This window comes from Neopsephotus bourkii, unplaced genomic scaffold, assembly GCF_033783945.1.
Source record: "Neopsephotus bourkii isolate Nb327-2 ecotype Australia unplaced genomic scaffold, CSIRO-AGI_Nbou_v1 NB_1107, whole genome shotgun sequence".
NCBI classification, from domain to species: Eukaryota; Metazoa; Chordata; class Aves; order Psittaciformes; family Psittacidae; genus Neopsephotus; species Neopsephotus bourkii.
Window position 1 is genome coordinate 316361 of NW_026901594.1, and position 23964 is coordinate 340324.

Genomic DNA, 23964 nt, shown 5'->3' on the forward strand with positions numbered 1-23964 from the left:
CCACACGGACATCTTCAACATCCTGCCTTAATTGTCCCGTAAGTTTAAACTGCACATATTTGTCCCCTGTGCTCCCCTGTAGCATCTCTGCAAACTGTTACACACTTGGTGTGTCACTCAATACGTTGCTCCACTTCATCTGTGAATGAAGTAAAAATCCCTGTGCAGAGACCCTAGTGGCACACTGGAGGTGAGGTGACACCGACTGGATGTCAGGCATTTCAATGATAAACATCAAAACTCACCATTGTGGAGGACTTCCCAGATTTGTGACTGTTACCAGAAAACCCTGAGCAACCTAGTACATGCATGAAGAAACAGACATACAGTGGCTTTGCAAGCAGGATCAGACTTGGGTAGAAGCATGGTGATGTTGATGCCTTGTCCAAAAAGTGGACAAGGGTGGCATCAAGGCAAGGAGGATGACTATAAGCACTGCCACAGGCACAAGAATAATGGGTTATTCAAAGCAATGGAAGTGCTTCTGCAACTCACAAGGCACATGTGCCAAGGTTCCTGGCTCACTGACAGAATCACCAGGCTGCTGGGGGTGGACTCCATTTCAGTTGATAGGTGTTAAACAAAAAATATAATCCCAGCAAGCTGCGTAAATAGAAATTCATCTAGGAAACTAGGACCATACTAGACTGGTGAAGTTCAAGGGAGAGAAGAAGAAGAGATATTCGGTGAATGATAAGCGGCAATGGTCCTGGAAAAGAAAAAAAGTGAAAAACTGAATGTATTTTTGGTGGAAGCACTTGCTAGCTCAGAGCCATGAGCAGAAAGGTCCTCTCCTGCTGCTTGATCCTGATAGTGGTCAGGACAGGACAGTAAGGCTTTCTACAGAATACAAAATCGACAGGCTTGCATAAAAAGAAAATGCAATTCCACAATTCACTTTCCCTTTTAATGAAACAAATTGCAAGGCTGTATGTATTGACCAACTTCTTCAGATGGAAAGGAAGGGTTGACATAATTCATTGCAGCCAATTCCTGCTATTCCCTGCCAGAAAAGCGTCCTATGAAAATGAGTTACTGGTATATATCATCTTATTAGTTAGAACGGCTGCACTATACTTCTGATACCAGATGGTATCATACAGCCCCGTTCTCAGGGTACAGGGGAACGGGGGAAAGGGAGGAAGAGGCAGAAGGAAAGGGGGGAACGCGAAGAAAGGGGGAACTGAGGGAAAAGTGCAAAGGGGGAAGGGAAAGGCTTTCCCCCCTTCCCGTGCCCCGGAAACGATTTCCCGTCTCCGCTCCCTGCCCTTTGGCCGTGGCTTACGCGGTCCGCTGGCCTACCGCGGTTCCGTGGGGAAGCGGCTGCCGCGGAGGGTGAGCGGCGCCTGAGCACTCGCCCCCTTCCCGCGCAGGAGCGCCGGGCCGCGCCCGCCCGCCGCCCCGCCATGGAGGACAAGTACAGCGGGCAGGCCTTGGCTGGCGGCGGCGTGTTGGGGCCCGTGGATGCGCCCAGCGCCCGGTAATGTCGGCGGGGGGGAGCGGCAAGGGGACTGCCAGTCGCCGAATGTCCCTCTGGGCAGCAGCGGGCTTCGTCCTTTAGCCTCGCGTAGCCGGCGGTCTGCTGCTGCCGGGCCGCGGGGACGGGCAGGGCTGGCGGCGGGGCCTGGGCCCGGAGCGGCGGGGAGTGTGCGGCGGCGGGGCCTAGCTGCCCTCTCTCCTCTTGCAGGCTGACCCGGTACATCGCGCTGCTGTGCTTCACCAAGTGTTTGAAAGCCGTGGGTCTCTTTGAATCTTACGATCTTCTGAAAGCGGTGCACCTCGTGCAGTTTATCTTTATAGTGCAGCTGGGGTGAGTGTGCGGGGGGGAAGCCTTGTCCACAGCCCTAACAGCATGCCTTGTCCACGGCATTCTTTGTCACCATCAAGCTTATATCCTGCATTGTGTTGTTACAGAGTAATCAAGGAGAAGGCATAGCAGTCTATCCAGGAAATACTCTGTTCATAGCAATGGTTTTCCTTTGTATCTCTGCTTGCTATAATTTCATAATCATATCTCAAGCTTAAAGCAACCCATAAAGAACATCAGTAAAACCATCTGCTCCTCACAGGACTACCTAAAACTAATCCATATGGCATGTCCACATGTTCCCTGAACTCTTGACAGGCTTGGTGCTGTGACCACTTCGCTGGGAGTCTGTTCCAGTGACCAGTCACCCACTCAGTGAAGAGCCTTTTCCTAATGTCTAACCCGAACTTCTGCTGAAACAGTTTCAGTTCCATCTCCTCATAGTCACCATAGAGAGGGGACCAGCACCTCCTCCTCTGCTGCCCCCCTTGAGGCAGTTTTAGGCTGTGGTAGGGGCACCCCCTGAGCCTTGCCTTTGCTAAACTGAGCAAACCAAGTGATTTACAAGTCTTTCCCTCAAAGTCTTTCAACATCTTAGTTGTCCTCCTCCAGACACTCTATAATAGCATGATGGCCTTCTTCTGTCAAGGCACCTAGAACCACACACAGTACTTAATGTGAAGCCACACCAGTACAGTGTAAAGCGGAACAATCACTACCGTTGACCCGTTTGCTATGGTGTTCTTAATGCAACCTGGGGCATGGTTGGTCCTTTTGGCTGCCAGTGCATGCTGTTGACTCAACTTTCAACTTGCCATCAACCCAGACCTCCAGATTAGGTTTCCTGACAATACGAAGCTAGGAGCAGTGGCTGATACACCTGGAGGCTGTGCTGCCATTCAACAGGACCTTGATGGGTTGGAGAATTGAGCAGAGATAAACTTAATGAGGTTCAACAAGGGCAAGTGTAGGGCACTGCACCTGGGGAGGAAGAACCCCAAGGACCAGGACAGATGGGTGCTGACCTGCTGTAGAGCAGCTCAGCTGAGATGAACCTGGGAGTGTTGATGGATGACAAGTTGACTATGAGCTGTCAGTGTGCCCTTGCAGCAAGTTGTAATGTGGGGTGCATGGAGAGGAGTGTGGCCAGCAGGTTGAGGGAGGTGATCCTCCCCCTCTGCTCGACCCTGGTGAGGCCACATCTTGAGTCCTGTGCCCAGTTCTGGGCTGCTCAGCACAAGACAGACAAGGAGCCACTGGAGAGAATCCAGCGAAGGGCCACAGGGATGATCAGGGCTCTGAAGCATCTCTCTTATGAGGAGAGATTGCAGAACCTGGGCCTGTTTAGCTAAGGGGAGACTGAGAGGGGATTTCATTAATGCGTATAGATACTCAAAGGTGGGTGTCAGGGGGATGGTGCCAACCTCTTTTCAGTAGTGCCCAGGGACAGGAGGAGGAGCAATGGCCATAAACTAAACTACAGGAAGTATAGAGAAATAACCTTTGCAGATGCAATCCTACTTCATAATTAACTGATAAGATATGGAAGAGCATTTCTGTAATAAACTTATGAGGGTTGAAACATTTGGAACTTCATTTTTACCTTTTATTACAAATTTATTTACATTTCTGGCCTTGCTTGCATGCTCCCCTTGCCTGCATATTCTCAAGCATCACAGTCTGTCCTCTTCACTCTTGATCCAGTTTGAGGGACACATATGCTGTTTCTTACCATTTTCAACAAGACTCTGTGTTCACATTCCATACAAATGGGTGTATGTATCTTGCTAATAAAAAACCATAGTATTATTTCTCTTCAAAACTTCTGAGATCAGCAAATCTGTAAAGCATAGGTAGACTTCTCATTAGCCGTTCTCTAAAGAACTTGCCTTTAAAGTTTACCAGAACTGAAGCTTACTTAGCAACACATTTATACTGGTATCTGACACATGTAATGCGGCAGGGAAAATAAAAGCCATGAGTGTAGTCAGTTTGACCTGCTTGTGAAAAATGTAGAGGAAGATGTTTTGTAAACTGAGCCTGATGAGAGAGACCTGGTTGTTTTGAACTGCTTTGAATAAAAAACTGTGAGCTAATACACTAATAGAGAAAATTTTCTCCTTTTAACAGGTCTGCATTTTTAATGGTTTTGTTTCAAAAACCATTCTCCTCTGGAAAAGTGGTAACCAAGCGCCAGGTGAGTTGGTCTATGTATTACACCTTCGTAGATATTCTTGACAACTTGGCTCTTGCCAAAAGTGAAAGTGGGAACAAAGATTACTCTGCTTGGAAGATATGGTTGCAGTTTCCAGAAGGGGTGTAAATAAGTTTGTGCCTAGTACACAATAAAATTTTTCAAGTCAGTATTTTAGCTTTTGTCAGCTGCTTTTGAGAGTATTGTTTAAAGATTGGTCCTTGGCTCCATACAAGCATCTGTTTTGAGGACTGGATTTTCAAAAAGAGCTTAGTCTAGTTCGCTGACTTTGACAGTTTAGTGGGACGGTTTCTGGACTGCCAGGATGTCAGAGTGCCCCAGTCATGTTCCCTGTGCCAAAAGAGTGCTTTCTGCATGGTGCATTGTGATGAGGGGCTAGTCTAAATGCTCTTCAGATCTGTATTCAGTTCCTAATATCCTGAGAAGCTAGAGCAGGGGAGGTTGGAACCTGCTGTTTTATAAGAAACATTTTTTCTTCATCTGCCTACCTGATCTGTGCACAGTGTTATTGGGGTACATGCTAAGTAGAAGGAGTCTGAAGGACTGCCAAATGTCAGGTGTGTTCATGATTAGACAGGTATAAACTGCATCTTTGATTTTTGTTTCAGAAAAATTTGTCCCTTTATAGTTTCACTGTTGCTAACATTTTTATTCCAGGATTTGAAGATGATGTTCGCCATAGGCACTTTGTCTTGTCTCACGTATTTCCAAAAGGAATTACTTTTATTCAAAGACTTACATTTAAAGTTAATAGTGTATTGAATAGCTGAATTAGAACATGCTTCCTGAAAAAAGAATTTAATATATGCATAAATATTTGTAGACTTAAGGTCTTAGACGCCTTGTCTTGGATGTTTGATCTAGCTCAATAAATGTTTATCAGATATATAGACAATAATTTACAAAATAATCAGCATCTTTGACAGATAAATGAACTTGATTTTTTTTCAGCCTTTTTTCCAGGCTTTTTATTAAAGAGACTTCAGACTATACAGAAAATGTACTACTGTGGTAAAAAAGAAATAAGTAATTCTGGTTTGTAATATGTCCAAACAAACTTTAGTTGCCTGGCAAAGTAGGAAAGGAGATAATCATACTCTAAATTCTGCAGAATTTGCAGAGCATATGTTTTACACTCTATTTCCACAGCTGCTCTGCTGAAAAAATACTGATGATGGGGTGTATATTTTGAAACTATAGAGAAATTTATAATGAAATAACTTTCTCTTGCAGTGGATCAAAATTTTTAAGCATGCTGTTGTGGGATGTATCATTTCTCTCTTGTGGTTTTTTGGCCTTACTCTTTGTGGACCACTGAGGTAATTATATATTTACAATGAAGAATGTTTTCTCCTTTTAAGCTATTTTTTGTGATCTTCCCATGTCTTGCTGCATTGTTTATTATTTTCTGTCCATCAGCCCATAACGCCAGCCTCGTGCTTTAATGTTTGAGGTTGTAAATAAATCTTTATGCTTTTTCCTGTGAACTCTGTCATGCTTTCCTTTGGAAAAACTACATATAATTCTCTGTAGAATTTGTAATTTTCTTTATTCATTCTTGACAGGATGCCAGTGAAATTCTTGATAGTGCTTAAACTACTGATGTGAATGATATAACAAGAGAACCAGCTGTTACACTGAATGTGTTTTTTGTAATTTCATAGTCTCATTAATTTAACCCAAATTGTTGAATTAACTGTTTGAAGTCCATGGCTTGACAGCCAGTGGTAGCAGCTTGTATTCCTGTACCAGTTGACTAGAATTAGTTTCTGCATTTGTTCCAGTTGACTAGAATCAGTTTCTGCATTTGTTACAGGGCGCTTCTTTATCTGGTCATGTGCCAATGCTGTGGTGGAATCGGGTAGCATTAGTGCATATATATACTCCCGATAAAATCACTTGTGTTGTTTGTTAGCAGTGTTGAGTAACTATTAAGTAATAACATGAGAATTCAAAAAATGAAGGTTAATGCATTAGAAAGCATCTTTCATTAGCGATAGGCAGGTAAAGCCTTAAATTGTACATTTTAGGAAGTTGAGGGTTTAGGCTCAACAAAGGAAAAGGCGTACCAGAGAATAACAGGATTTCTTAATACTGTGGCACCTTTCTGGGTGCTGGCAGTCTTCCCAAACAGAACCAGTAAAGTGGACCCTAGCAGGCTGTATTTTTATGCAGAGAATGACAGAAACACTTGGTAAACTTGACAGCGATTATTACTTTCATGTTCTGCTCCTGAAAGCTGTCAGTATAGCCTGTTAGTCAGCCTTTGCATTCTGAAGGAGATGGTGTGAAAGTTAGAATTTCTTATTTTCAGCAATAAAGAGATTCTGAGGTTGCATAAACTGCTAGATCATCAACATCTCAATAAACAGCATGTAATAAAACAGAACAAGACCTCTTTTTTCTGGGAACCAGAAACTTTGATTTAGAGGAGGTGTTGTAACAATTTCATCTTGATCAAGTTAGTACCTTGTTATTAGAAGAAAGTACAATTTAAAGCAGTCTATAAATGAATAATTTTGATCTGTTCCTTGAGTTAGGAAGTTCTTGTTTTGTGATGTCTAGCTGGCCACATCCAGAGCTATTGCTGCTGAAGGCAAATAGATTTGCATTTATCCTTTTGAATTGTTTAAACTTGGTGTTGAAATCACGGGCTAAGTCTTTTACTGCTCTGTCATTGAATTTTAGCTGAAATCGTATCAAGCTTGTGATGGAAACTCCTTGTGACTGGACATAAGTGTTTATTTCACTTTTTTGTAGGACATTGTTGCTGTTTGAGCACAGTGATGTGGTTGTGCTGTCACTCCTTAGTGTCTTGTTCACAAGCTCAGGTGGAGGACCAGCAAAGGTATTTAAAAATGTACTTTATCAAATTTAAGAAATAATGAATGCTGAAAGTTCAAGTACTTCTTTACCTGGAATGGTGTTTGGGATCTATATTCATAGAGACTGTGCTTTGTGTACTTTAATTAGTGAAATAATAAACACAGCATTAAGAGAGAAACAGTGGGTGAAGCTGTTGGTGATCTGTAGCACATGCCTGAGAAGTTTCTCTGTTTATATGGAGAAAAGAGTATTGAGAATTATTTTTGCACTTCAGCAATCTTTGTAACATGATTTGGAGTTCAAACTGATGAGATGACGTGTGTGTGTAGTGGTCCTGCCCTCCAGGCGCTGCAGTCCCACAGTACAGTCTCCATATCGTTGCCTGTCCTTTCAGTGTCAGTAGCTTTTCACATACTATGTTTTTTTCTGCCAGAAGGTTCTCTTAAGTATTTTAATGTCTGCATGAGGCTGTATGTGCTGAATACTTGGGCACAGTCCTTCATGTAATCAGAAATCTGTACTTCTGACATCCTTTGTCTGAGTTCCATTACATGCAGTTTCACAAGGTGTTCCCTAACTGTGCCTTATTAGCCCAGGATAGAATAACCTTATCCCAGCACCTAGGAATCTTGGCTGCTTTCACTCAAAAACAGTGGTAGTTGGAGAAGGATGCCTTACAATATCATATACCTGAGGCTAGAGTACTTGTTGTGTAAGAGGAAGGCTTGCTTTGGTGCTGCCTTAGGCTGGGAATTTTGAAATCTCTGTCTCATAACTGCTGCTGGAGTCCCGTAATGGCTTTCAGGGTGCTCTTAGAGTGAATAGCACAGTCATCTGCTCCGACACTCCTGCCCCCCCTCAAACTGAGATACTATAGCGATCAGCACGAGTTTCTTAATTGAGAAGACAAATCTTATCTCCAGCCAGTCACCCAAAGGTGTAGAGAGCTTTTTTGTCAATCTGTACCTTAGTGGACCATACTTGGCAGTTAAGCTGCATATGTAAGGCAGCAGAAACAAGGGAGTGATAACCCTATCCTCTGAGTATTTCAGCTTTATGAAGTGAACTGTGGCAAAGAGAAGACAGGTGACTTTCTGAAACAAGAATGTGACAGCTATATTTGGCTTCAGAAAATTAATTGTAATACTGTTTTTTAGGTGTAGACCTCAGTGTCTTGCCAAGATGATGACTACCAAAATTGCAGTGGTTTAAGTCTGTTGGAAGCTCTGCAAGCTGAGATTTCATACTTGCTTCTGTACATTCCCCATAAAGGCAGTTGCTGCAGAGCTCTGCTTACTCATAGCCTTTGTATAGTGCTCTAGCCTTTATTCCCCTAAGACAAAATTCTACAGTTTGTCCACTAGGTCTTCTTCACAGCTTCCTGATGCTACGAAATATTAAATCATCAGGTTTAAGTAGCAGGGTTTTTTTCTCATGTTTTCTTACAGAACTAAAATATGTTTTATCTTGATCGGGAGAGGGGAAGAAGGAAGGAAATGATTTCCTGGATTTTTTTATGTTAAACTGTTACAGCGCATTATAAAAATATTCTGAGTGGTCTTTGTTTGGTTTTTATGTTTGGTTTATTTTGATTTATTTTTTTCTTTTTTTTACAGACAAGAGGTGCTGCGTTTTTCATCATAGCTGTAATCTGCTTACTGCTTTTTGATAATGATGACCTCATGGCTAAAATAGCAGAACATCGTATCCTTTCTTGTTATGTGTAAAAGCAAGTGCCTATTATTACTGGAGCAGGGAGAATGTAAAGTTGAATGTACTGAGTTAAATATGCTTGCATTTTTCTTGATAAGAATCTTATCTACTAATAATGTTCTAGCATAAGATCTTATTTTTACATCTAAATATTAGTATTTACAGCCAAATAAATGGCATTGCTTAGTTTGATAACTTAGAACACAGCTATAGATTTTAAACTGTAAAGTCTCCCTGCCCATTTGCACATAATAGCTCATTAAATGGCAGAAACTTTTTTCATCAGCTCTGTTAATCATAGAATTGTAGAATGGTTTGGGATGGAAAAGATCTCAAGATCATCTAGTTCCAGCCCCCTGCCATGGGCAGGGACTCCTTACAATAGATCATGTCTCCCAAGGTTCTCTCCAACCTGGCCTTGAACACAGCAGGGATGCAGCATTTACCACTTCTCTGGGCAACCCATTCCGATGCCTTTGCGAGCCTCACAGTAAAGAACTTCTTTATATCTAACCTGAACTTCCCCTGTTTAAATTTTAACCCATTACCTCTTGTCCTGTCACTACATTCGCTAGTGAAGAGACCCTCTCCAGCACCCTTTTAGGCCCCCTTCAGATACTGGAAGGCTGCTATGAGGTCTCCACACAGCCTTCTCTTTTCCAGGCTGAACAGCCCCAACTTTCTCAGCCTGTCTTCATGCACGAGGTGCTTCAGTCCCCTGATCATTCTCATGGCCCTCCTCTGGACTTGTTCCAACAGCTCCATGTCCTTTTTATGTTGAGAACACCAGAACTGCACACAATACTCCAAATGAAGTCTCCCAAGAGCAAAGGGGCAGGATCCCCTCCTTCAACCTGCTGGTCACGCTCCTTTTGATCCAGCCCAGGATACGACTGGCTTTCTGGGCTGCAAGCACACACTGCACCCGGCTCATGTTCATTTTCTCATTGACCGACGCCCCCAAGTCCTTCTCCGCAGGGCTGCTCTGAATCTCTTCTCTGCCCAACCTGTAGCTGTGCCTGGGATTGCTCTGACCCAGGGGTAGGACCTTGCACGTGGCATGGTTAAACTTCATGAGGTTGGCATCAGCCCACCTCACAAGCGTGTCAAGGTCCCTCTGGATGGCATTCCTTCCCTCCAGCATATCAACCGAACCACACAGCTTGGTGTCATCGGCAAACTTGCTGAGGGTGCACTCGATCCCACTGTCCATGTCAGCGGCAAAGATATTGAATTAAGACCAGTCCCAACACCGATCCCTGATGGACACCACTCATTCCTGGTTTCCACCCGGCCATTGAGCCATTGACCACAACTCTTTGTGTGCAGCCATCCAGCCAGTTCGTTATCCACCGAGTGGTCCATTCATCAAATTGATGTCTCTCCAATTTAGAGACAAGGATGTTGTGTGGGACAGTGTTGAGCGCTTTACACAAGTCCAGGTAGATGACATCAGCTGCTTCGCTGCTGTCCACCGGTTCCACAACCCCATCATAGAAGGCCGCCAGATTGGTCAGGCAGGATTTCCCCTTAGTGAAGCCATGCTGGCTGTCACCAAGCACCTTGTTGTTTTTCATGTGCCTTAGCATGTCTTCCAGGAGAATCTGCTCTAAGATTTTGCCAGGCACAGAGGTGAGACTGACTGGTCTGTAATTCCCAGGGCATCCATTTCCCCCTTCTTGAAAATGGGGGTTATATTTCCCTTTTTCCACCTGACTGCCTTCACCTGACTGCCATGATTTTTCAAATATGATGGCCAGTGGCTTAGCAGCTTCATTTGCCAGCTCCTTCAGGACCCACTCATGGATTTCATCAGGTCCCATGGACTTGTGCACATTCGGGTTCCTAAGATGATCTTGAACCTGATCCTCTCCTGCAGTGGGATTTTCATTCTCTCAGCACCTGCATCTGCCTTCCAGGACTTGAGAGCATGGTCAGAGCATTTGCCAGTGAAGGCTGATTCAAAGAAGTCATTTTGATCCTCAGCCTTCTCCAAATCCTGGGTAGCCAGTTCTCCTGTTTCCTTCCAGAGAGAGCCCACATTATCTCTATCTGTCTTCTGTTTGAACATATCTATGAAGCCTTTCCTGTTACCCCTGGCATCCAGACCAGATTCAACTCTTAACTAGACCTTAGCTTTCCCAACCTGATCCCTAGCTTCCTGGACAATGTCCTGTATTCCATTCAGGCCACCTGTCCCTGCTTCACCTTCTGTAAGTTTTTTTCCCTCAGAGTTTTCTCAGCTCATTATCCATCCAGGGAGGCCCCTGGTCTTCTTATTCCATTTCCTTCTAGTCAGGATGCAACTCTCCTGAGCTTGCAGCATGTGATCCTTAAATATCAGCCAGCATTCTTGGACGCCCTGCCCTCTAGAGCTTTAACCAGTTTTATCCTTTTTCATTAGAAACTCTAGACGTAATGACTGTAGCCTAAGTGTGTGCAGTAAATGATTGACAGGCTGGCTGGCAGTCTTTTCTATATACCCAGGAAGACATATAGAAACAGAGAATGGATTGGGTTGGAAGGGAGCTTTATAGGTCATTTAGTACAACCCCCCTGCAGTATGGCAGGACATCTTCAACGAGATCAGGTTGATCAGAGTCCCATCCAACCTGACCTTGAATGTTTCCAGGAATGGGTCATTTACCGCCTTATCTCTAGTCTGAATCTCCCCTTTTCTTATTTAAAGACATTAACCCTTGTTTTACTGCTACAGACCCTGCTAAAAAGTCTGACGCCATCTTTCCTAGAATCCCTCTTTCGTTACGGAAAAGCCTCTCCAGAGCCTTCTCTTCTCCAGGCTAAAAATATTGAACCCTCTCAGGCCTTCCCATGGAGAGATACACCATCCCTCATCATTTTTGTGTCCCTCCTCTGGACTTACTCCAACAGATCCATGTCCTTCCTGTACTGAGGACTCCAGAGCTGGACACAATACTCCAACTGGGGTCTCATGAGAGCAGAGGAGAGGGGCAGGACCACCTCCCTTGACCTGCTGCTCACATTATTTTTAATGCAGCCCATGTCATTATTGGGTTTCTGGGCTGTAATTGCACACTGCCAGCTCATGTTCAGCTTTTCATTCACCAGTACCATCAAGTCCCTCTCCATAGGACTGCTGTCAATCTCTTCGTCCCCCAGCTTGTATTGATACCAGGGGTTGCCCTGACCCAGGTGCAGGACCTTGCAGCTGGCCTTGTTGAACCTCCTGAGATTCACATGGGCTCTCTTCTCAAGCCTGTCCTGGTCCCTCTGGATGGCATCCTGTTCCTCAGGCATGCTGACTGTGTCATTCAGCTCAATATTACTTTCAGATTTGCTGAGAGTGCACTTAATCCTGCTGTCTGTGTCATTGATAAAGAGATTAAACAGTACTGGTCCCAGTACAGACCCCTGGGGAACACCACATGCCACTGATCTCCATCCAGACCTATCACATATTGACCACTATTCTCTGGATGCAGCCATCCAGCTAGTTCGTTACCCACTGAAGTCTATCCATCAAATCCATCTCAAATTTAGGGAGAAGGATGTTGTGGGAGACCTGGTCAAAGGCCTTACAGAAGTCCACATAGATGAGGTTTCCACTGATGTAGTCACTCTGTCATGGAAGGCCACTAGGTTGGTCAGGCAGGATTTGCCCTTGATGAACCCATGCTTGAATCACTTTCCTGTCCTCCATGTGCCTTAGCACAGCTTCTAGGAGGATCTGTTTCATGGTCTTCCCAGACACAGAGATGAGGCTGAGAGGTTGGTAGTTCCCAGGGTCTTTCTTTCTACCCTTCTTACAAATGGGTGCAGTGTTTCCCTTTTTCCAGTCCCCAGCCTTTTCCTGTCTGCCAGGAGTTCTCAGATATCTTAAAGAATGGCTGTGGTTTTGCAGATGTGGTAATTTCAGTTCATCTGCTGGGCTGAAAAGTGATGTAAAGTAGCCTGCAGTAGCTCCAACAGTGGACATTAAGCTGCAAAATGGAATCTGGTCAACATGCTTTCAAAGCCACTGAGTAAAGTGGAAGTAAATTCTGAAGTAAGTTTTCAACAGTTCATCTCAACATGGTAAAGCATACTGGCAAAGAGTGTTAGGTACATCTAACAATGGGCAGTAAAACCAAACAAGGTGACAGTAAACTTAGTCAAGAAAGGATGAAAACATGGAATTAAACATGCAAATAGTATATTCAGGGATAGTATCAATTAATCAATTGATTTTTCAGTAAGTAAATTAATTGTTAAAATGCCCTCTAGTTTTCCCAAAAGTTACTATGATTTTAATATTTGATGCATTGTACTTGTCAATTACTCTCTTTTTTCTTTTTTTTAAAGTTTAAATATTTAGGAACTGGAATGATGAAACTTTAGATACATCACCGTTTCAGTGCTTTTTATGAGAATTGATCTAATTTTTAATGCTGTTGAGTATGTTTTTCAAAGTTTGGTTGCCAAAATTAACTTAAATCCTGTACCATGATACCTCTGTGCAGTATTCATCAGTGACTATGGTCTTATGTTTTAAAACATACACCCCACCCCCCCATATTTTTAACTACTTATTTTCTGTGGAAATAATATTTTCTAAGTTTCAAAGATCTGACAAACCCTAAAGCTCAGTTTGCTTACTTCTGCTTTAAAAAATCATCAAATGAAATTCTGTCTTAACTTTCTTTTGTTTAGCTGAGGGCCATCATGACAGTGCTCTTACCCATGTTCTGTATACAATAATTGCTTTCCTGGGTGTTGCAGATCACAAGGTAAATGTCTTATATTTAAGTAGGCTAATATTTATCTAAGTTTTGTAGATAACAGTTTCACCAACTCAGAGCTAATCCAAATCAAAATCAAAACTAAAATGTTCATCGTCCCCACCCCATGTTGGAACTGAACTAGCACTGTAATTTTTACATCCTGATTGACTCTCAGCAGCTTCAGTACCACAAGCCAAACCCTGGCTTAGTCTTGTTGATAAAGTGGTGGCACTGAAGACTAAACCAGGGGAAAAAAATACATATGGAGCAGCTGAGAAAGTATTTATGTAAAAATAAATCATATGTTAAGAGAAACTGTTTAACTGTGTGTAAAGCAACTGTGACCTAAGGGAGATGAGATGCTGTGTGTGTACCCTGTGATTAATTTATAGAACAATTTTGAAAGGAAATATTGTGAAGAAGTGTGGTATGGTGCAATTAAAGGTAAGTGAATGAAAAGGTTAAGAGAAACTTAGAGACTAAGGTGGCATGGCACTTTCGGGATTTATGTATGCTTCCAACACTTTTTTTATAATGGAAGATGGAAAGCCACGTTTCTTGTGATTTTTCTTTTTCCTCATGTGCTCTTCACACCAAATCACTGTTGTATACAGATTAACATTATTGAGAGTTTTAAACTTCAAGTCATACCAGGCTGTTGTGAATAGTATATATCCTATACCCTATAATAGCATGTACAGCTGAGATATAACCACATATGCTGTGCTACTGTTTTTAACTAGAGTAACAATTACAGTAAATAGCCTGCCTTTCGCTTCTATTGATAAGTTAAGGAAAGCATTTTAATCTTTTTTCAGTCACTTTGGAGTGAGGTATTTGGCTCTTAAGAAATACTGACAGGATCCCTCTGTGTTTCCAGGGAGGAGTACTGCTTCTGGTACTGGCATTGTGCTGTAAGGCTGGTTTTCACATGGCTTCCAGAAAACTGTCTGTAGATCTAGGTGGAGCCAAGCGTCTTCAAGCTTTGTCTCATCTTGTTTCCGTCCTTCTTTTGTCCCCTTGGGTCATTGTCCTCTCTCTGACAACAGAGGTAAGGTAGCAAATACAAAAATCAGTCATTTTTTATAATGCTTCTTGTGAAGTGCAGTTTAAATCTTTCCTTTAAAATAGCTTTAAAATTGCCAAAGTTGCCATCTTTATTTTTGTAGTAAGCTGCTTGAAATTTTCCCTCTGTATTTTGATGTGTATCTGTGCGATATCTTAATTCCCTTTTTGTGTGATAACTTTATTTCGTCTTTCTAGCTCAGATGCTATATCCTGGATTCATATACTATCATTGCACAAGTATTGATGACTGCATAAATACAGGGCTTTCTTATTCCTGAGGAGTATATTGTTGTAATTTAAATAAATGTTTGCTATGCCTGCATGCTTAGGGGAGAGTGTACTTGCAAACATGGTGTTGCATGTAGCATTGCTTGTAAGGACATGAAAGTATTTAAAATAAAGTACTGTGGTGCTTATTAGTTATATGTGTCTCTCTATATCTGGAATTCTGGGTTTATATGACAAATTGGAAGTATAAAAGTATTCATGTTGTGATGGATTGCTGAAAACATTTGTAATGAAAGTGAACTATATTTAATGCTAGTTAATGTACATATAACCACATCTAATGGCCAACAACACTGAAATGTATTTTTTGTTGCAGAGTAAAGTAGAGTCTTGGTCTTCTCTCATCATGCCTTTTGTAACAGTCATCTTTTTTGTTGTGATTCTGGATTTCTATGTGGAATCCATATGCTCTGTCAAGATGGAAGCTTCCACGTGTGCTCGATACGGATCATTTCTTACTTTCATTAGTGCACTGCTTTTTGGCAATTTTTGGACACATCCAATAACAGACCAGCTTCGAGCTATGAACAAGCCACCACACCGTGAAAGTACAGAGCACGTTCTCTCTGGAGGTGTGGTAGTGAGTGCTGTCTTCTTCATTTTATGTACGTATTCTTATTTATCTTTTAATAAATCTGTTTTTCATGTGACTGGGGAGCCAGTCAGAAAATGGATGTGTGCAGAATTCGTTTGGATGAAGAAGTAATAGGCCTGTTCTGTTGAGGAAGTAATGATTAATCTTACATAGCAATGAAATCTAACGATAAACCTCAAGATGAAGTTGACAATCACTTTGCTGCCTACATATTTGCTGTAAGCTTTGCTGGTAAAACACGGTATAAAGTAGCTTAGAAACAGCAACAAAAACTTCAATACTTTCCTTGCAGCTGCCAATATCCTGTCCTCCCCCTCCAGGAAAGGGCAAAAGGGTACCCTTATTGGCTATTCCCCTGAAGGCACTCCTCTGTATAACTTCATGGGTGATGCATTACAGCAGAGCTCACAGTCGTTACCTCGGTTTATTAAGGAGTCACTGAAACAAATCCTTGAGGAGTATGACTCTAGGCAGATCTTCTATTTCTTGTGCCTAAACCTGGTAAGTGCATGGGGTTTTGTTTTCTTATTTTCAAACCAAATGACAGTAGTACATGCATAGTACCATAAGAAGAGTTACTCTTTAATTCTCATTATTAATTGTCTTTAAAGTGACCCCTGGTAGAATAGTTTCATCAGATGGAATGTTAAAACAATATTCTTACGATAATCTTAAAGTAAGTGGAAGGTCATTTTGATTTGTTGTCACACTGCGGGTCTGGTTCTCTGTGTAACTCTTACACCAGTAAGTAAATACTTGTATGGTGGTACATTTAAGACTGAAGTATCCCAATGTTACCAGCAGACAAGCTGAAACTGATAGGGTCTTCAAGGACGGGGACAATAAAGCAGTAAGTGTAGGATTAATCAGTGTCATTTTGGAGGAGGCTGGTTTTATTTCTAGGTTCTCTCTTTCTCAAGTAGGAAAAAATGATTCAGTAAGCAAAATTGGTAGGACCTCATTTGCAAAGATCTCTCTTTTTCCCTTTGCAATTATCCAGGAAAATAGGGGGAAGTACTCATGATAACTTTAAGGAATTCCATTATGGAATATGAAATTTGGAAAGTTTATAGGCATACCAGTTAATAATAGTAAACCATATAGGCAAAATGTATGTATTAAAAATGTTTGCTTGTGTACCCTTCTCAAAAGTAATTCCTAAGATTTAAGCAGTCAACTAATTGTCAAGAAAATTGTTACAGAACAGATGTATAGACAGCACTGTGTTTGCATTAATAATAGATGAGATCAGGGATGTTACACTGTTTAATGACAAAATGCTTAAAATTTTGTGTGCACAATGTTAGTTTAAAATTCTAAATGAAAACTTAAATTTACTCCTGCAGAGGGTTGTTTCCTTAGGTCTAAGGCTTTTGAGAGGGTAGGTTCAGAAATGTCTCGTCATAGACTTGAAATGTATCACTTATATTTTGTTGGAGAAAGAGAAAATGTTCTAGAAGTACTTAGAATGATACCCTTCAAAACTGTGGAGTGTCCTATGAAAAGAGTTTCCTGCTAGCTACCAAGACATCAAACTTCAAGTCAAGGGAAAAATAAAGCTTTTTTTTTTTTTTTTTTTTTTTGCTTTTTTTTTTTCCATTTCAGGCTTTCACTTTTGTGGAGCTTTTTTACGGGGTATGGACCAATAGCCTTGGTCTTATTTCTGATGGATTTCACATGCTTTTTGATTGTTCTGCATTAGTAATGGGGCTTTTTGCAGCTCTGATGACAAGATGGAAAGCAACTCGTATATTTTCCTATGGGTATGTATATTAGGTTCTTAAGGACTATCTGAAAATTATTCTACTTGCTCGTTTTCAAAATGCCCTGCTATAGAGAATGTTTCAAATGTTTTAATGGAACATGTGTCTGTCAGTGTTTTGCTGTGTTTCTTCTGTTCCATTTGTGTTCATGCTGTTCATCCCTTACCTCTGTGAAAGTGTGTCTGAAATATTATCTTCATTTATCTCTACAAACAAAACTTTATCACTGTTAATATTATTTAGAAATTGACTTGCTCCATGTATGTATGTATGCCAGACAAAATTACGTGTTGAAAGTCAGCATTCATATGAGGTTTTCAATTTTGCTGACATAATCAAAATCTGTATGGTTAAATTGCATAAGCAGTTTCACAGTTTCAAGTCCTGAATGGGCAGTTTTATATATTTTATATACTGTCCTGGGTTCAGCTGTAACAGTTATTTTTCTCTTTCCTAGTAGCTAGTGCAGCACTGTGTTTTCAGCTTCAGCCTGAGAACAATGCTGATAACTCACCAATGTTTTAGTTGTTGCTCAGGAGCACCTAGTCTGATCAAGGACTTTTCAGCCTCATGCTTCACCAGTGAGGAGGGGCACGAGAAGCCTTGAGGGAGCAGAGACAGGACACCTGACCCTGTGTCTTTGAGGGGAAAAAAATCAAAGCCATCTTAATGCTGTATTAAATGTATTGTAACTTTACATATTATAATTTTGAAATTTGTTAAGAGTAACTATTCTTCACTCCAAAAATACATGTGTTTGCTTTCAGGTATGGACGTGTAGAAATTCTCTCTGGTTTTATTAATGGACTTTTTCTGATGGTAATTGCTTTCTTTGTCTTCATGGAATCAGTGGCCAGACTGGTAGATCCTCCAGACATAGATACAAATATGCTAACTGTAAGTTTCATCATTCAGATTGAATTTTTTTTGGCAGTTAGTGGTTCTTTTATGTTCATTTTAATGTAGAAAGAAAAAGGCAGACTAAAATTGCATACTCGAGATCTAAAGTGTGCCTTGACTTTTTGACATACTCTAATTTTAAAATCCAAACTACATCTAGTTTTAAAATACAAAACTACATAGCAGTGAATGTAATTCAATTATGACAGCTAAACTGATTTCTTTCCTAAGACGTTACAACTCTTAATCTTTTTAGATGGTGGTCTTTCTACAGTGAGAGATACTAAAAAAATAATCTGTACAAGACTAAATTTGGTTCTGCTGTTACATATACCAGTTCTAATTATTACAGAAAAGATTTTGTATTAGTCTTTGAAAAAGCTGAAAAATCAGACAGGATTCATAATGTTATGCTGTGTTAGTGTGACATAAACAATCATGAAGCTGTGTGTAGTTAATTTAACTATACCAGTGTCTCCTTCCACAGCCTCTTCAGCAGCTCCCCACTTAAATTCTCAAGCTTCCATGTGTTTCTTGCAAATGTAATGGCTTATTTTCTTCAATTTTTTTGTTTATTTGAGTCTGCAAATCCAAGCATTCATTTATCACATTCCAGCTTCACTTCTTTTGTCTCCCCACACATACACAAGAATTTGTGCTCTCCTGCTGTCTTTGGTAACAAAGAGAAAGATTTTCATGTAGACACAACAAGAAATGTGCAATGCTGGAATCAAGGCCTGATTTTTTGTTCTTTTTAATCTTTAATGCTTGCTGCATTTTAACTACTGATTTTGTTTCTTGGGAATGGGAGAGGTTACCCCCTCCACAAAAGCACAGGCTTGCATAGCCAAGGAGAGGCCTAATGATTCCCAAGTAGGACTTGCTTAACTCCTTTGTTACCTGGTGTCACTCTTATACTTTTCTAGTTTTCAAGAGAAGAGTAGAAAAATAGGCAGAGAGATAAAACGTACAGCTCAACCAGTAAAGCAATAATTAGTTTACTCTTCAGCTAAGTACAGTTTCAGATGGGTGTGCACCCTAGATACAGTATACAATTTTTTTTTTCTTTTTTTTGCCAGTGAAAGCAAAGCAAAGCTTGTATTCAGACCACTTTATCTCTTCTTGAAAGTAAATAAAATCAATCACCCTTTCTTAAAACTAAATTTGCTATCTTGCCCTGATTTGTGGATATTAGGTTTTGCATTCTGGTGGTGGTTATTGGGTGGGGGCTTTGAGAGGGTTAGGAAGAAGTGGATCTTTTTGAGAGGGGAAGAAGACTCCTTTGAAACTAGCTTGTATACTGAAGGGAATATGAGGAATCCATATTAGAATAATCCTTCTGCTTATGTTAATGTTTTCACGGTTTTCCTTAATTAGGTGCACAGTGACTCTTGATTACCATGTTCTAGAAAGTAAATTTGAATACCTGGGAAGAGGCAGTGAAGTACGTAACTTTTCTCCCTCTCACAGCCGGTCTCTGTTGGAGGGCTGATCGTAAACCTCGTTGGTATCTGTGCCTTTAGCCACGCGCACTCCCATGGGGCTTCTCGAGGAGGCTGTCATTCACATGATCACAGCCATTCTCACCATGGGCACAGCCACAGCCATGGGCACAGCCATTCACACAGTGACCATGGGCACGGCCATGGACATTCCCACGGGTCTTCCGGAGGAGGCATGAACACCAACATGAGAGGCAAGTACAGATTGTTGGGCTGTAAACGGTATATGTGATTTCCAGCAGACTTTTGAAGATTTTCAGAATGAGACCCATTGCTATACATCATTCCTAAAATCTCTCTCCAGAAGTGATCTGACAGCTGTTTAGTATGGTATACATGAATTTCTCAAACTGTTGATTCATTAATGAGTTTAAGCTGAAGGAACATAGCTTGGAATGTTTCTTTGCATGGCTTTCTGAGATGTGGGTAATACCTGGGGATCAATAGAAAGCATTAATCTGCAGTGTTCGCTAATATCAATAAATAGTCAGTATTATTGAATAAGCTTGAAGTCCTTGTTCCTAAGTTCTATTTGAAAAAAAAAGTACAAGGTCTCTATCGATAAAGATATTACCATGCTTCTAGGTAGCATGTGACCTCTGGTTGTAAAAACACTGGGATAAGGGATAAGAAGTAGAAGAACAAATGCATACCAGCAATCTAGAATATGCTTCTGTCTGTGACTTGGAAGATAAGGTGGTAAAGATGAAACTGTCTTTTTCAACTAAAATCAGAAGCTAACCAAGAAGAGTAATATATGTAAAACTACAGCAGAGCTCCTTCTTGGAATTTTTGCCCTAGTAGTTAGAAAATAGTTATTTACCAACTGCCTGGCTTATAAAAACTAGAAAGGAATGATTTCTTTCTGTAAACTTGTCAGAGCATAAGCATTTTAGTGAATAGTCTCGTATTCCATTGGTTATTTTACATCCAAATTCAAATTGGCTAGTCTGTTGTCTGGCTTTTTTGTGAAGTCTGCCCATACTCTTAGCTATTTCATTATTCTTTAAAATCCTGATGTTTAACTGGCACTGACCTTACAAATAGAGATAACTTTCCTATGCCCATTGAGTGTCACCCACCTTTAAAGCACTGAACTGTTCTAGCAGTAACAGATAGACAATCTTCTTACAAAACTGGAGCAGAATTGGCATACAAAATCCAAGTGATACATTAATATCTGACCACATTAGCAGGCCAGTGTATTTACAGTGATATTTTTATCCTTCCCTTTGAGAATCAGTGAGTCCTTCTGTATAGAGTTAAATGAATATGCTGTGTAGTGTGAATCACACAATTTCAAGACTATTCACATTCAGTTTAATCTGCAAATGCCTGCTTAGATCATTGCACTGCAAGTAAAAATGGGTAGTTTGATTTTTTTTTTCCTAATTGAAATATTGATTTCTAATTGAATATTGTTGATACCCAGTTAAATATTAGAAATATTACTGTTGATTTCTAATTAAATATAGAAAAGATAAATGCTTTGGGGTGATTTTGCACCAGGTTGGGAAGATAGTTGCCTCTAATAGTTGCTTGAGGTGTGTTTGTTATCTTTATTAAGCCATACTGTGTTTCCTTTATTGAGCATATATAGGTACCTTTTAAACAGAACTGTTCAACTTAATCAGTTTATTTTGTTTTCAGGTGTGTTTCTGCATGTGTTAGCAGATACTCTTGGCAGTATTGGTGTTATCGTATCCACAATATTTATTCAGCAATTTGGATGGCTCATAGCTGATCCACTCTGCTCTCTTTTTATTGCTACATTGATTTTTCTTAGTGTTATCCCTCTATTGAAAGATGCCTGTCAAGTGCTTTTGTTGAGGATACCTCCAGATCAGGAGAAAGATCTGCATGCTGCTTTAGAAAAGGTCAGAACTACAATTCTAAATGTTTTCAGATGCAAACACTTGGTAAACTTCAGCAGTTCAGTATGACAGCCTTTGTTGTCTTAGACAACTTCATGTCTCAAGTTGTTTTAAGTCTATTCTACAAAGATATGACAGGATTGGGAGTTCTACTGATAAAAGTTATTTTGCAACTAAAATAACTTGAACTAGTTTTTTGCTTTTATATGTAGTACTGTGATTTCAGATAAGTATGGTAACAGCGTGGGAAAGGGACTTAGTACTGAGAAAGTAACATAGCAATTCGCAAAAGCCTGCAGTCTTTTTAAACTTGATATGTACAGTTCAGGCTACAGAATTGTATCTTGAGCCTGTAATTGCCTCTTAATTAGTAGAGGACATGTGTACTTGTCTGCATGAGAACACTTCCAGGAGGATCTGCTCCATGATCTTGCAGGGCAAGAAAGAATAAATGGAAATTGTCTATGAGAGGCTTGTGCTGAGGTGCAGAGTGGGCTTGCACTTTATGATGAGGGAAGACGGCAATTGTGGGAGACTGAGGAAAAGTAAAATACTTACTGAAAGCAATCAAAGAGCAGTTCATTAAATTATAATAGGAAAAGCATTTAAAAAAGTACATTACAGGAAAAGCAATATGCTTGATGTAGGTTGACCCCAGCCAGCAGTCAGGCATCCATACACACAGTCGCTTGCTTGATCCCCACTTTACCACCACTGCTGCCAGTGGAATGGGAGAAAACGAGAAGAGGCAAAGCAAGAAAAATTGGGGAGCAATTTAAACTCAGTGTAATACATGAAGGGGGGGGTGTGGGTAAAGCAGTGCACCAAGTTGCAGAGCAGACAGTACCCAGGCAGTCTATAAACTGCAGCTACCATGCAACCCCAACACCCACTTCTTCCTCTAGCCCAGACTTTATTGCTGAGCACAGTGTAGCATGGCATACAGTATCCCTCTGCCCAGCTTGTGTCAGCTATCCCAGCTCTGTCCCCTCCCCAGTTCTTGCCTGCCCCCAGGCTGCTTGCTGAAAAGCAAGAAAGCTCTGACAGCACCCAAGCATTGTTCAGCTAAGACAAACACTCACCTGCTACCAGAACACAGATTCAGAGCACAGCATCTTACTGGCTGTTGTGAAAAAAAGTTCAATCCATCCCAGGCAGACCAAGTACAAAAATCAATTTTTTAAAAAGTGACAGGTTATGGGAAAATATTGTATCTCTGACTTAAGTCCAGCTATGCTTATCCTGGATAGTGAGGTAACAAATGCCCTAGAAATAGGTAAATATCCAGCCAGTTTTCTCTTTTAGTCTGTCCGTTGATGTGGCTGGGATCTGTACACTAAATTGTAGGTTTATTTGTTTGGGTTGTTTTTTTTCCCATCCTGTTTAATATTGCATTTTTCTGGGGTTTTCATTTAGTTTTACTTTTAGCTTCTAGTCTTTGACAGTAGTAGCAAGGTGACTTTTCAGTTCTACATATTTCTGAATATATCTTAGCTGGAAAGCTGCTTTGCTGTCCAGCTTTGTTTCCCTGTGAAGTATTTGTCACCAATATCCATGTACATACACAAGTTTAAAATGTGCTCTTAAATGCTGCTAATGTAATTTCTTTGCAGATTCAAAAAATAGAGGGAGTCATATCGTACAGAGATCCTCATTTTTGGTGTCACTCTGCAAGTGTTGTGGCAGGTACAATACATGTGCAAGTGATATCAGATGTGATGGAACAGAGAATTGTACAGCAGGTGAGTGCAAGGTTTTTAGAGCCTAATGTTTTCATTTCAATTGTAAACTGAAGTTTGAAGTTGCTGCTTGTGATTAATTTTTGCAGCTATTAGTTAATGTCTCAGAACTGGTCTCTAGTGCTGTACTCCCCTTGCCTCCTAGCTTGGAATTGCATGAAGAGCTATTTGAAAAGGTGGTTTGCTTTTTTTTCTTTTCCTCACTGTTGAAAGTGGTACTACATCTGCTCTGAGAAAAGCAGGTAAGCTGGATTTCATGCTGCAGAACAGGCAGTAAGCAGTAGGGATAGCTGGGTGTTAGTCATGGGTTTGTAACTAGCTTACTAGTATGTGTCCGCCTTGGGTTTCTGTTTTCCTTACAAGGATACTTACTTCCTATGCAAGACCCTGAGAGCTACCTGATATGCAGAAGTTGCAGAGCTGTACCCTCTGGAGCTTGTCTTCTCTTCCCAGAAAACTGGGATGATATTTTTTTAATCTACAGTACTTCAGAGCCACAGTGCTGCAAGTTACTGGGAGATGTAATACTAATGTTAACCATACTGTTCTGTTCAGGTTACAGCGATTCTGAAAGATGCTGGTGTAAATAACCTAACTGTTCAAGTGGAGAAGGAAGCTTATTTTCAGCACATGTCTGGACTCAGTACAGGGTTTCAGGATGTCCTTGCAATGACTCAGCAACTAGAATCCATGAAATACTTCAAAGATGGTACTTACATCATGTGATACAAAGTTGTGTTTGCCAAAGGAGGTGTAAATGGGGAAGCCATAGGATTCTGTGTTCGTATTTCTGCCAGGAGATCTTGCACATACATGTACAGGAACAAATGTACTATATATTTGAGATTTTTAAGCATACTGTCTTTATTAAAATTGCATCAAGATGCTTTTATAAAGTAAATTAGATGGACTTGAATATTTGCTGTATATGT

General features: G+C 40.8%; 1 protein-coding gene across 1 annotated transcript; it reads left to right on the forward strand.

Moving 5' to 3' along the window:
- The first annotated feature begins 1219 nt into the window (after positions 1-1219).
- SLC30A5 (solute carrier family 30 member 5) lies at positions 1220-23933 on the forward strand. The gene is made up of 16 exons (XM_061362263.1): positions 1220-1480; positions 1688-1810; positions 3938-4004; positions 5256-5341; positions 6783-6870; positions 8465-8552; positions 13233-13309; positions 14184-14354; positions 14976-15264; positions 15547-15755; positions 16860-17017; positions 17785-17914; positions 19388-19613; positions 21070-21296; positions 22907-23035; positions 23588-23933. Exons 1-16 carry the CDS (start codon positions 1407-1409, stop codon positions 23756-23758), a joined length of 2313 nt encoding a protein of 770 aa, XP_061218247.1. The 5' UTR covers positions 1220-1406; the 3' UTR covers positions 23759-23933.
- Positions 23934-23964: the final 31 nt, after the last annotated feature.

Coding starts and splice junctions, on each gene's coding strand:
- SLC30A5 (XM_061362263.1), top strand. CDS start 1,407: ATGGAGGACAAGTACAGCGGGCAGGCCTTGGCTGGCGGCGGCGTGTTG. Junction 4,005..5,255: donor AAGTGGTAACCAAGCGCCAG/GTGAGTTGGTCT, acceptor TTTCTCTTGCAG/TGGATCAAAATTTTTAAGCA. Junction 15,756..16,859: donor ATTTCTTGTGCCTAAACCTG/GTAAGTGCATGG, acceptor TTTCCATTTCAG/GCTTTCACTTTTGTGGAGCT.